The following is a 12208-nucleotide window of genomic DNA, read 5'->3' as shown; positions in this document are numbered from 1 at the left end:
CATAGGAGCCTTTATTTAATAGCAGCTTCACAATCCTTGCATCCATTGACCTTGTGAGATTTTGGACAGTTTCTGGTTGAATTTCTTTGCAGGATTTCAGAATAGCCTCCCAGAGCTGCTGTTTGGAAGTGAACTGCCTCCCACCCTCGTAGATCTTCTGCTTGACGATGCTCCAAAAGTTTTCAATAGGATTGAGGTCAGGGGAGGATGGGGGCCACACCATCAGCTTCTCCCCCTTCAGTCCCATATTAGCCAAAGACGCTGAGGTATTTTTTGCAGCATGAGATGGTGCATTGTCATGCATGAAGATGATTTTGCTACGGAAAGCACGGTTCTTCCTGTTGTACCATGGACGAAAGTGGTCAGTCAGAAACTCCACGTACTTTATAGAGGTCATTTTCACGCCTTCAGGGACCCTAAAGGGGCCAAGCAGCTCTCTCCCCATGATTCCGGCCCAAAACATGACTCCGCCACCTCCTTGCTGACGCCGCAGCCTTGTTGGGCTATCGTGGCCGTCCACCAACCATCCACGACTCCATCCATCTGTAAAGTCAAGTTAAATCAAGTTTATTTGTATATCCCTAAATCACAAGCAGTCTCAAAGGGCTTCACATAGACCGGGACCGTGTTCCAAATTATTATGCAAATTATATTTATCTCAGATTTTCCTAAATAGCTTCCTTGAAATCTTAGCCGCCCTCCGAGCTCTCCTGCCCGGCGTGGGTTTGCGTCAGCGCCCGGTAACATTATGGAAGCTAAAAGAAAGAAAAAAGAAACAAATCTAAGTGCGATTGCTGGTGTCATTTACTCGTCGTGCCGACCGGAGGGAGGCCACTCCCCGCCGCAGCTGAACAGTCATCCCGGCCCAGTGGAGGTCTGCGCAGGGGGGGTCTTCCTTGAAATCTTAGCCGCCCTCCGAGCTCTCCTGCCCGGCGTGGGTTTGCGTCAGCGCCCGGTAACATTATGGAAGCTAAAAGAAAGAAAAAAGAAACAAATCTAAGTGCGATTGCCGGTGTCATTTACTCGTCGTGCCGACCGGAGGGAGGCCACTCCCCGCCGCAGCTGAACAGTCATCCCGGCCCAGTGGAGGTCTGCGCAGGGGGGGTCTTCCTTGAAATCTTAGCCGCCCTCCGAGCTCTCCTGCCCGGCGTGGGTTTGCGTCAGCGCCCGGTAACATTATGGAAGCTAAAAGAAAGAAAAAAGAAACAAATCTGAGTGCGATTGCTGGTGTCATTTACTCGTCGTGCCGACCGGAGGGAGGCCACTCCCCGCCGCAGCTGAACAGTCATCCCGGCCCAGTGGAGGTCTGCGCAGGGGGGGTCTTCCTTGAAATCTTAGCCGCCTTCCGAGCTCTCCTGCCCGGCGTGGGTTTGCGTCAGCGGCCGGTGTCATTTACTCGTCGTGCCGACCGGAGGGAGGCCACTCCCCGCCGCAGCTGAACAGTCATCCCGGCCCAGTGGAGGTCTGCGCAGGGGGGGTCTTCCTTGAAATCTTAGCCGCCTTCTGAGCTCTCCTGCCCGGCGTGGGTTTGCGTCAGCGGCCGGTGTCATTTACTCATCGTGCCGACCGGAGGGAGGCCACTCCCCGCCGCAGCTGAACAGTCATCCCGGCCCAGTGGAGGTCTGCGCAGGGGGGGTCTTCCTTGAAATCTTAGCCGCCTTCCGAGCTCTCCTGCCCGGCGTGGGTTTGCGTCAGCGGCCGGTGTCATTTACTCGTCGTGTCCACCGGAGGGAGGCAACTCCCCGCCGCAGCTGAACAGTCATCCCGGCCCAGTGGAGGTCTGCGCAGGGGGGGTCTTCCTTGAAATCTTAGCCGCCTTCCGAGCTCTCCTGCCCGGCGTGGGTTTGCGTCAGCGGCCGGTGTCATTTACTCGTCGTGTCCACCGGAGGGAGGCAACTCCCCGCCGCAGCTGAACAGTCATCCCGGCCCAGTGGAGGTCTGCACAGGGGGGGTCTTCCTTGAAATCTTAGCCGCCTTCCGAGCTCTCCTGCCCGGCGTGGGTTTGCGTCAGCGGCCGGTGTCATTTACTCGTCGTGTCCACCGGAGGGAGGCAACTCCCCGCCGCAGCTGCAGCGGCAGCTTTGAAACGTCATCCCGGCCGCCTGGAACTGTGCGCGGGGGGCGATGCGTCCCGTGCGAGGTACCAGGTCGCGCTGCGCCGTCTGCCTGGCCGCTTTGGGCCCGCTGGAAGTCTATTAAAGCTCCGCGATCTCCGCCTCGGTGCTTAAAAAGCGTCCATCCGCTCTCCTGGAGCTTTTTTCGGTCATCTCGTCCGCGTGCACGGCCTGCCGGTGGCACCGGCTGGAAGTCCTCAAAAAGCTCGATTTCTGTTTAAAAATGCTTACCCGCGTCCCTGGAAGCCCAATCAGGCGTAAAAAGTTAGGCGGAACGGCCCCAAAGCTCCACACGGAAGTCCGAAAAAAGCTCCATGATTGGTTAAAAATGCTTAGCCGCCTCCCTGGAAGCCCAATCGGGCGTAAAAAGTTAGGCGGAACGGCCCCAAAGCTCCACACGGAAGTCCGAAAAAAGCTCCATGATTGGTTAAAAATGCTTACCCGCGTCCCTGGAAGCCCAATCGGGCGTAAAAAGTTAGGCGGAACGGCCCCAAAGCTCCACACGGAAGTCCGAAAAAAGCTCCATGATTGGTTAAAAATGCTTAGCCGCCTCCCTGGAAGCCCAATCGGGCGTAAAAAGTTAGGCGGAACGGCCCCAAAGCTCCACACGGAAGTCCGAAAAAAGCTCCATGATTGGTTAAAAATGCTTAGCCGCCTCCCTGGAAGCCCAATCGGGCGTAAAAAGTTAGGCGGAACGGCCCCAAAGCTCCACACGGAAGTCCGAAAAAAGCTCCATGATTGGTTAAAAATGCTTAGCCGCCTCCCTGGAAGCCCAATCGGGCGTAAAAAGTTAGGCGGAACGGCCCCAAAGCTCCACACGGAAGTCCGAAAAAAGCTCCATGATCGGTTAAAAATGCTTAGCCGCGTCCCTGGAAGCCCAATCGGGCGTAAAAAGTTAGGCGGAATGGCCCCAAAGCTCCACACGGAAGTCCGAAAAAAGCTCCATGATCGGTTAAAAATGCTTAGCCGCCTCCCTGGAAGCCCAATCGGGCGTAAAAAGTTAGGCGGAACGGCCCCAAAGCTCCACACGGAAGTCCGAAAAAAGCTCCATGATTGGTTAAAAATGCTTACCCGCGTCCCTGGAAGCCCAATCGGGCGTAAAAAGTTAGGCGGAACGGCCCCAAAGCTCCACACGGAAGTCCGAAAAAACCTCCATGATTGGTTAAAAATGCTTAGCCGCCTCCCTGGAAGCCCAATCGGGCGTAAAAAGTTAGGAGGAACGGCCCCAAAGCTCCACACGGAAGTCCGAAAAAAGCTCCATGATTGGTTAAAAATGCGTACCCGCGTCCCTGGAAGCCCAATCGGGCGTAAAAAGTTAGGCGGAACGGCCCCAAAGCTCCACACGGAAGTCCGAAAAAAGCTCCATGATTGGTTAAAAATGCTTAGCCGCCTCCCTGGAAGCCCAATCGGGCGTAAAAAGTTAGGCGGAACGGCCACAAAGCTCCACACGGAAGTCCGAAAAAAGCTCCATGATTGGTTAAAAATGCTTAGCCGCCTCCCTGGAAGCCCAATCGGGCGTAAAAAGTTAGGCGGAACGGCCCCAAAGCTCCACACGGAAGTCCGAAAAAAAGCTCCATGATTGGTTAAAAATGCTTAGCCGCCTCCCTGGAAGCCCAATCGGGCGTAAAAAGTTAGGCGGAACGGCCCCAAAGCTCCACACGGAAGTCAGAAAAAAGCTCCATGATTGGTTAAAAATGCTTAGCCGCCTCCCTGGAAGCCCAATCGGGCGTAAAAAGTTAGGCGGAACGGCCCCAAAGCTCCACACGGAAGTCCGAAAAAAGCTCCATGATTGGTTAAAAATGCTTAGCCGCCTCCCTGGAAGCCCAATCGGGCGTAAAAAGTTAGGCGGAACGGCCCCAAAGCTCCACACGGAAGTCCGAAAAAAGCTCAAAAATTTTCTAAGTGCCAACGGCTCATTCGCCGTAATGTGTCCGCTCCGCGCTGGTTCCCCGGTCGGCCGCAAATAGCGCAAAATCAGCCTAAGTGCAGTACCAACTTTGGCCTGGGTGCGCCAGAGTACGATGAGTTGGTCCCCCTAGTTACTGTACTCATCCCCTTAACCCCCTAATCGCAAAATATAGTCGGCGCGTACGTGCAGAAGACTTTTTTTTCTTTTTTAACATTTTTCTAAGTGCCAGCGGATGCTGGCACACGAACTGTCCGAGCTACGACGGTTCCCCGGTCGGACAGCGAGGGTGAAAAAGCGGTCCTGGAGGTCCATTAAATTTTGCGAATATTTTCTAAGTGTCACCGAGGGCTGACACGCAATCTGTCCGAGGCGCGACGGTTCCCTGGTCGGATCCGAATGTCGAAAATTCGGCCTCTCCACCACGGTGGTCGGTGAGAATTTCAGAATATTTTCTAAGTGCCAGCGTGGGCTGCCGCACAAGCTGTCCGAATTGCGACGGTTCCCCGGTCGGCCACGAATGGTGAAAATTCGGCCTCTCCACCACGGAGGTCGGTGATAATTTCAGAATATTTTCTAAGTGCGAGCGTGGGCTGCCGCACAAGCTGTCCGAGTGGCGACGGTTCCCCGGTCGGCCGCGAATGTCGAAAATTCGGCCTCTCCACCACGGAGGTCGGGGAGAATTTCAGAATATTTTCTAAGTGTCACTGAGGGCTGACACGCAATCTGTCCGAGGCGCGACGGTTCCCTGGTCGGATCCGAATGTCGAAAATTCGGCCTCTCCACCACGGAGGTCGGGGAGAATTTCAGAATATTTTCTAAGTGTCACCGGGGGCTGCCGCACAAGCTGTCCGAGTGGCGACGGTTCCCAGGTCGGCCACGAATGGTGAAAATTCGGCCTCTCCACCACGGAGGTCGGTGATAATTTCAGAATATTTTCTAAGTGTGAGCGTGGGCTGCCGCACAAGCTGTCCGAGTGGCGACGGTTCCCCGGTCGGCCACGAATGGTGAAAATTCGGCCTCTCCACCACGGAGGTCGGTGATAATTTCAGAATATTTTCTAAGTGCGAGCGTGGGCTGCCGCACAAGCTGTCCGAGTGGCGACGGTTCCCCGGTCGGCCACGAATGGTGAAAATTCGGCCTCTCCACCACGGAAGTCGGTGAGAATTTCAGAATATTTTCTAAGTGCGAGCGTGGGCTGCCGCACAAGCTGTCCGAGTGGCGACGGTTCCCAGGTCGGCCACGAATGGTGAAAATTCGGACTCTCCACCACGGAGGTCGGTGATAATTTCAGAATATTTTCTAAGTGCCAGCGTGGGCTGCCGCACAAGCTGTCCGAATTGCGACGGTTCTCCTTTCGGACCCGAATCGCGAAAATTCGGCCTCTCCACCACGGAAGTCGGTGAGAATTTCAGAATATTTTCTAAGTGCCAGCGTGGGCTGCCGCACAAGCTGTCCGAGTGGCGACGGTTCCCAGGTCGGCCACGAATGGTGAAAATTCGGCCTCTCCACCACGGAGGTCGGTGATAATTTCAGAATATTTTCTAAGTGCCAGCGTGGGCTGCCGCACAAGCTGTCCGAGTGGCGACGGTTCCCCGGTCGGCCACGAATGTCGAAAATTCGGCCTCTCCACCACGGAGGTCGGTGATAATTTCAGAATATTTTCTAAGTGCGAGCGTGGGCTGCCGCACAAGCTGTCCGAGTGGCGACGGTTCCCAGGTCGGCCACGAATGGTGAAAATTCGGCCTCTCCACCACGGAGGTCGGTGATAATTTCAGAATATTTTCTAAGTGCGAGCGTGGGCTGCCGCACAAGCTGTCCGAGTGGCCACGGTTCCCCGGTCGGCCACGAATGTCGAAAATTCGGCCTCTCCACCACGGAGGTCGGTGATAATTTCAGAATATTTTCTAAGTGCGAGCGTGGGCTGCCGCACAAGCTGTCCGAGTGGCGACGGTTCCCAGGTCGGCCACGAATGGTGAAAATTCGGCCTCTCCACCACGGAGGTCGGTGATAATTTCAGAATATTTTCTAAGTGCCAGCGTGGGCTGCCGCACAAGCTGTCCGAATTGCGACGGTTCTCCTTTCGGACCCGAATCGCGAAAATTCGGCCTCTCCACCACGGAAGTCGGTGAGAATTTCAGAATATTTTCTAAGTGCCAGCGTGGGCTGCCGCACAAGCTGTCCGAGTGGCGACGGTTCCCCGGTCGGCCACGAATGGTGAAAATTCGGCCTCTCCACCACGGAGGTCGGTGATAATTTCAGAATATTTTCTAAGTGTGAGCGTGGGCTGCCGCACAAGCTGTCCGAGTGGCGACGGTTCCCCGGTCGGCCACGAATGGTGAAAATTCGGCCTCTCCACCACGGAGGTCGGTGATAATTTCAGAATATTTTCTAAGTGCGAGCGTGGGCTGCCGCACAAGCTGTCCGAGTGGCGACGGTTCCCCGGTCGGCCACGAATGGTGAAAATTCGGCCTCTCCACCACGGAAGTCGGTGAGAATTTCAGAATATTTTCTAAGTGCGAGCGTGGGCTGCCGCACAAGCTGTCCGAGTGGCGACGGTTCCCAGGTCGGCCACGAATGGTGAAAATTCGGACTCTCCACCACGGAGGTCGGTGATAATTTCAGAATATTTTCTAAGTGCCAGCGTGGGCTGCCGCACAAGCTGTCCGAATTGCGACGGTTCTCCTTTCGGACCCGAATCGCGAAAATTCGGCCTCTCCACCACGGAAGTCGGTGAGAATTTCAGAATATTTTCTAAGTGCCAGCGTGGGCTGCCGCACAAGCTGTCCGAGTGGCGACGGTTCCCCGGTCGGCCACGAATGGTGAAAATTCGGCCTCTCCACCACGGAGGTCGGTGATAATTTCAGAATATTTTCTAAGTGCGAGCGTGGGCTGCCGCACAAGCTGTCCGAGTGGCTACGGTTCCCCGGTCGGCCACGAATGGTGAAAATTTGGCCTCTCCACCACGGAGGTCGGTGAGAATTTCAGAATATTTTCTAAGTGCGAGCGTGGGATGCCGCACGTTCCGTCCGAGTGGCGACGGTTCCCCGGTCGGATCCGAATGGCGAAAATTCGGCCTCTCCACCACGGATGTCGGTGGGAATTTCAGAATATTTTCTAAGTGCCAGCGTGGGCTGCCGCACAAGCTGTCCGCTTTGGCTGGTTCCCTCGGTCGGCCACAAATGGCGAAAAATCAGCCTCTCCTTCTGGAGCTCGCGCCAACTTTGGCGAAAAATTTCCAAGTGCCAACGGCTCTTGCGCCGTAATGTGTCCGCTTTGTCTGGTTCCCTCGGTCGGCCACAAATGGCGAAAAATCAGCCTCTCCTTCTGGAGCTCGCGCCAACTTTGGCGAAAAATTTCTAAGTGCCAACGGCTCTTGCGCCGTAATGTGTCCGCTTTGTCTGGTTCCCTCGGTCGGCCACAAATGGCGAAAAATCAGCCTCTCCACCTGGAGCTCGCGCCCTCAGGCGAATATTTTCTAAGTGCCAACGGCTCTTGCGCCGTAATGTGTCCGCTTTGTCTGGTTCCCTCGGTCGGCCGCAAATAGCAAAAAATCAGCCTCTCCTTCTGGAGCTCGCGCCAACTTTGGCGAATATTTTCTAAGTGCCAACGGCTCTTGCGCAGTAATGTGTCCGCTTTGTCTGGTTCCCTCGGTCGGCCACAAATGGCGAAAAATCAGCCTCTCCTTCTGGAGCTCGCGCCAACTTTGGCGAAATATTTCTAAGTGCCAACGGCTCTTGCGCCGTAATGTGTCCGCTTTGTCTGGTTCCCTCGGTCGGCCACAAATGGCGAAAAATCAGCCTCTCCTTCTGGAGCTCGCGCCAACTTTGGCGAAAAATTTCTAAGTGCCAACGGCTCTTGCGCCGTAAAGTGTCCGCTTTGTCCGGTTCCCTCGGTCGGCCACAAATGGCGAAAAATCAGCCTCTCCACCTGGAGCTCGCGCCAACTCAGGCGAATATTTTCTAAGTGCCAACGGCTCTTGCGCCGTAATGTGTCCGCTTTGTCTGGTTCCCTCGGTCGGCCGCAAATAGCGAAAAATCAGCCTCTCCTTCTGGAGCTCGCGCCAACTTTGGCGAATATTTTCTAAGTGCCAACGGCTCTTGCGCAGTAATGTGTCCGCTTTGTCTGGTTCCCTCGGTCGGCCGCACATAGCGAAAAATCAGCCTCTCCTTCTGGAGCTCGCGCCAACTTTGGCGAAAAATTTCTAAGTGCCAACGGCTCTTGCGCCGTAATGTGTCCGCTTTGGCTGGTCCCCTCGGTCGGCCGCACATAGCGAAAAATCAGCCTCTCCTTCTGGAGCTCGCGCCAACTTTGGCGAATATTTTCTAAGTGCCAACGGCTCTTGCGCCGTAATGTGTCCGCTTTGTCTGGTTCCCTCGGTCGGCCACAAATGGCGAAAAATCAGCCTCTCCTTCTGGAGCTCGCGCCAACTTTGGCGAATATTTTCTAAGTGCCAACGGCTCTTGCGCAGTAATGTGTCCGCTTTGTCTGGTTCCCTCGGTCGGCCGCACATAGCGAAAAATCAGCCTCTCCTTCTGGAGCTCGCGCCAACTTTGGCGTAAAATTTCTAAGTGCCAACGGCTCTTGCGCAGTAATGTGTCCGCTTTGTCTGGTTCCCTCGGTCGGCCGCACATAGCGAAAAATCAGCCTCTCCTTCTGGAGCTCGCGCCAACTTTGGCGAAAAATTTCTAAGTGCCAACGGCTCTTGCGCCGTAATGTGTCCGCTTTGGCTGGTCCCCTCGGTCGGCCGCACATAGCGAAAAATCAGCCTCTCCTTCTGGAGCTCGCGCCAACTTTGGCGAATATTTTCTAAGTGCCAACGGCTCTTGCGCCGTAATGTGTCCGCTTTGGCTGGTCCCCTCGGTCGGCCGCACATAGCGAAAAATCAGCCTCTCCTTCTGGAGCTCGCGCCAACTTTGGCGAATATTTTCTAAGTGCCAACGGCTCTTGCGCAGTAATGTGTCCGCTTTGTCTGGTTCCCTCGGTCGGCCACAAATAGCGAAAAATCAGCCTCTCCTTCTGGAGCTCGCGCCAACTTTGGCGAATATTTTCTAAGTGCCAACGGCTCTTGCGCCGTAAAGTGTCCGCTTTGTCTGGTTCCCTCGGTCGGCCGCAAATAGCGAAAAATCAGCCTCTCCTTCTGGAGCTCGCGCCAACTTTGGCGAATATTTTCTAAGTGCCAACGGCTCTTGCGCCGTAAAGTGTCCGCTTTGCCTGGTTCCCTCGGTCGGCCACAAATGGCGAAAAATCAGCCTCTCCTTCTGGAGCTCGCGCCAACTTTGGCGAAAAATTTCTAAGTGCCAACGGCTCTTGCGCCGTAAAGTGTCCGCTTTGTCCGGTTCCCTCGGTCGGCCACAAATGGCGAAAAATCAGCCTCTCCACCTGGAGCTCGCGCCAACTCAGGCGAATATTTTCTAAGTGCCAACGGCTCTTTCGCCGTAATGTGTCCGCTCCGCGCTGGTTCCCCGGTCGGCCGCAAATAGCGCAAAATCAGCCTCTCGCCCTTCCGGTACCAGGCGTTGGGGTAACAGGGGTAAGTGCAGTACCAGCTTTGGTCTGTTGGTGCGCCAGAGTACGATGAGTTGGTCCCCCTAGTCACTGTACTCATTACCTTTACCCCCAAATCGCAAAATATAGTCACAACGAGTGTGGGGAACACAAGTTTTGGCCCCGAGAACCAGGCGGCTGGTGTCTCTAGCGATGTGTTCCCCCCCAAAAAGTGTTCACATGCTCGGACAGCGAACCTAGGAGCTACCGCAAAGCACTCTGGAAGTGCAAGAGCGAAAATTTTTCTAAGTACAAAAACTCTCGAAAATTTTCAAAGTGTCACAGTGCTCGAAAATTTTCAAAGTGCTACATGCTTTCCCTCCAAGGAAGGAATAGTGGAGGACCGGCCTAAACACAGGCCGGCGGAACGACGGGGAGGACCGGCCGCCTCCTTAAACACAGGCCAGTGGAACGTTGGCAGAATTCTTCTCGTGGAGGACCGGCCGCCTCCTTAAACACAGGCCGGTAGGAACGGTTGGCAGAATTGCGTGACGGCCGCCTGCTCCCGGCGTCCGCACGTGAACGAACACCCCCTCCCGGGGACGGCCGTCTGCTCCCGACCGCCGTCCTTCACCCCCTCACCTTCCGGACACCCGTCTGCTCCCGGCGGGCCTCCGAGTACCCCCACCTTCTCCCGAACTGACCGACAGGCAATGAGACCCGCCTTGGTAGGGCCCCCACCGGCCCCGGCTCGCGCCGGCGTTGGGTGGACGGTTCCTCCCCACTTGCGGGTCGCTCTCCGTGGAGGACCGGTCGCCTCACTAAACATAGGCCGGGCGAAAATCTGCGAATGTTATACATCCAAGGAGGGAGGACCGGCCGCCTCCTTAAACCACCGGCCGCGCGAAAATCTGCGAATGTTATACATCCAAGGAGGGAGGACCGGCCGCCTCCTTAAACCGCCGGCCGGGCGAAAATCTGCGAATGTTATACATCCAAGGAGGGAGGACCGGCCGCCTCCTTAAACCACCGGCCGGGCGAAAATCTGCGAATGTTATACATCCAAGGAGGGAGGACCGGCCGCCTCCTTAAACCACCGGCCGGGCGAAAATCTGCGAATGTTATCCATCCAAGGACGGAGGACCGGCCGCCTCCTTAAACACAGGCCGGTTGGAACGGTTGGCAGAATCGCGTGACGGCCGCCTACTCCCGGCGTCCGCACGTGAACGAACACCCCCTCCCGGGGACGGCCGTCTGCTCCCGGCCGCCGTCCTTCACCCCCCTCAGCTTCCGGACCCCCGTCTGCTCCCGGCGGGCCTCCGAGTACCCTCCCCTTCTCCCGAACTTACCGACTGGCACTCATGACCCGCCTTGGTAGGGCCCCCACCGGCCCCGGCTCGCGCCGGCGTTGGGTGGACGGTTCCTCCCCACTTGCGGGTCGCACTCTAGCGCCTCGGCCGCCGCGAGAGCGTGCGCTACGCGCCGCCCCCACAGGCCTTGGCGCGACCGTACGGCAGCGAGACCGAGACGCCCCGAATCACCCACCTAGAGGAAATCAACGGAGGCCGAGCGCGCGATCCGATTGCGGCACGCCGCGTGGGCGTCCGCCGGCCGCGCCGGTCTACCGCGAATGCTGTTTCTCAAACCCTTGCCTAACCAGACGGCACCGCGGGATGTGTTGTCGCAACTCTGCTCGACTATCCGAATAGCCTTTCCCGACTACCGCGTTGCGGGAGGCGTCTTTCGTGCCGCCGGTGGCGTATGACCTTCTGCGAGAGGCGTGCGGGCTCGGGGGGGCCGCAACGACCGAGTCTGACTCGGACGGGGCGCAGCTTCCCTCCCGGTCGCAGCAATAAGCGCCGAACGCAGTGTTGGTCACCAGCCACCCCGGCGGGTTCGTCGGGAGCGCCGGTACCCTTCCGTAGCTAGTTGCCAGCTGGCCACAGCGGGCCGCACCGACCGAGTCTAACTCGGACGGGGCGCAGCTTCCCGTCTGGGTGACAGCGGCGCTGAGAACGGCGGGGCGGCCGGAACCCCTTCGACCCCCCGGCTCCCACCAGTGTCGATCCAACTCCGCATCCTGGCCGTAGCGCGAGACCGGCGGGCCGCAACGACCGAGTCTGAATCGGACGGGGCGCAGCTTCCCGCTTGGGCCTCGGCGCGCGTGCCTCGCGCGGGCAAGTCGCCGGCACAGCGCCGCGCCCCCGACCCCCGCTTTGCGGAAACGAAGCGAGCCTCAGCGGGCCGCAACGACCGAGTCTGACTCGGACGGGGCGCAGCTTCCCGCCTGGGTCATCGCACGTTCCCCCAGCTCGGGCCTGGAAGGCCGACGCCTTTCCCCCGGACCACCGCCGTGCCCGCACGGTTCATCCTCGGCCCCCGCTGGCCAAGCCCGACCGACGTGCCACCCCCGTTGCCGAGTTCGCTCTTCCCGAGCTTCGTCCCCAACCCTCACGCGAACCGTCCGTCCCCCGAACCGACCGACGGGAGCCGCTTGCCAAGCGACGTCAGCGTCAGCGTCCTACGGGTCTGATCTGGCCACAGTACGCGCGCGGCAGATAGCGACACCGCGGCGGCGGCGGCGGCAGCCAAAGGGCGGGCCAGCTCACACGGATCAGCTTACGGAGCGCGGCCCGGCTCCTCTCGTCAAGGCCTCAGCGAGCGGCTTGAAGGTTCCGTTGCCGGCCGGAGGCCCCGTCCA

The 12208-nt window shown here is 57.5% G+C and overlaps 1 protein-coding gene across 1 annotated transcript in view; it reads right to left on the bottom strand.

The window, feature by feature from the left end:
• Window positions 1-1145: 1145 nt before the first annotated feature.
• phf14 (PHD finger protein 14) overlaps window positions 1146-12208 on the bottom strand; it is a 250685-nt gene continuing 239622 nt past the window's right edge. The window contains exon 17 of the mRNA XM_061299946.1: window positions 1146-1185. Coding sequence (XP_061155930.1) covers window positions 1161-1185 — 25 coding nt within the window. The 3' untranslated portion in view covers window positions 1146-1160. The remainder of the gene's footprint in view (window positions 1186-12208) is intronic.

This window comes from Syngnathus typhle, linkage group LG15 (genome assembly GCF_033458585.1).
Source record: "Syngnathus typhle isolate RoL2023-S1 ecotype Sweden linkage group LG15, RoL_Styp_1.0, whole genome shotgun sequence".
Taxonomy (NCBI): Eukaryota; Metazoa; Chordata; class Actinopteri; order Syngnathiformes; family Syngnathidae; genus Syngnathus; species Syngnathus typhle.
The sequence above is the reverse complement of the archived record's forward strand: the minus strand, read 5'-3'. Positions and strand labels throughout refer to the sequence as shown.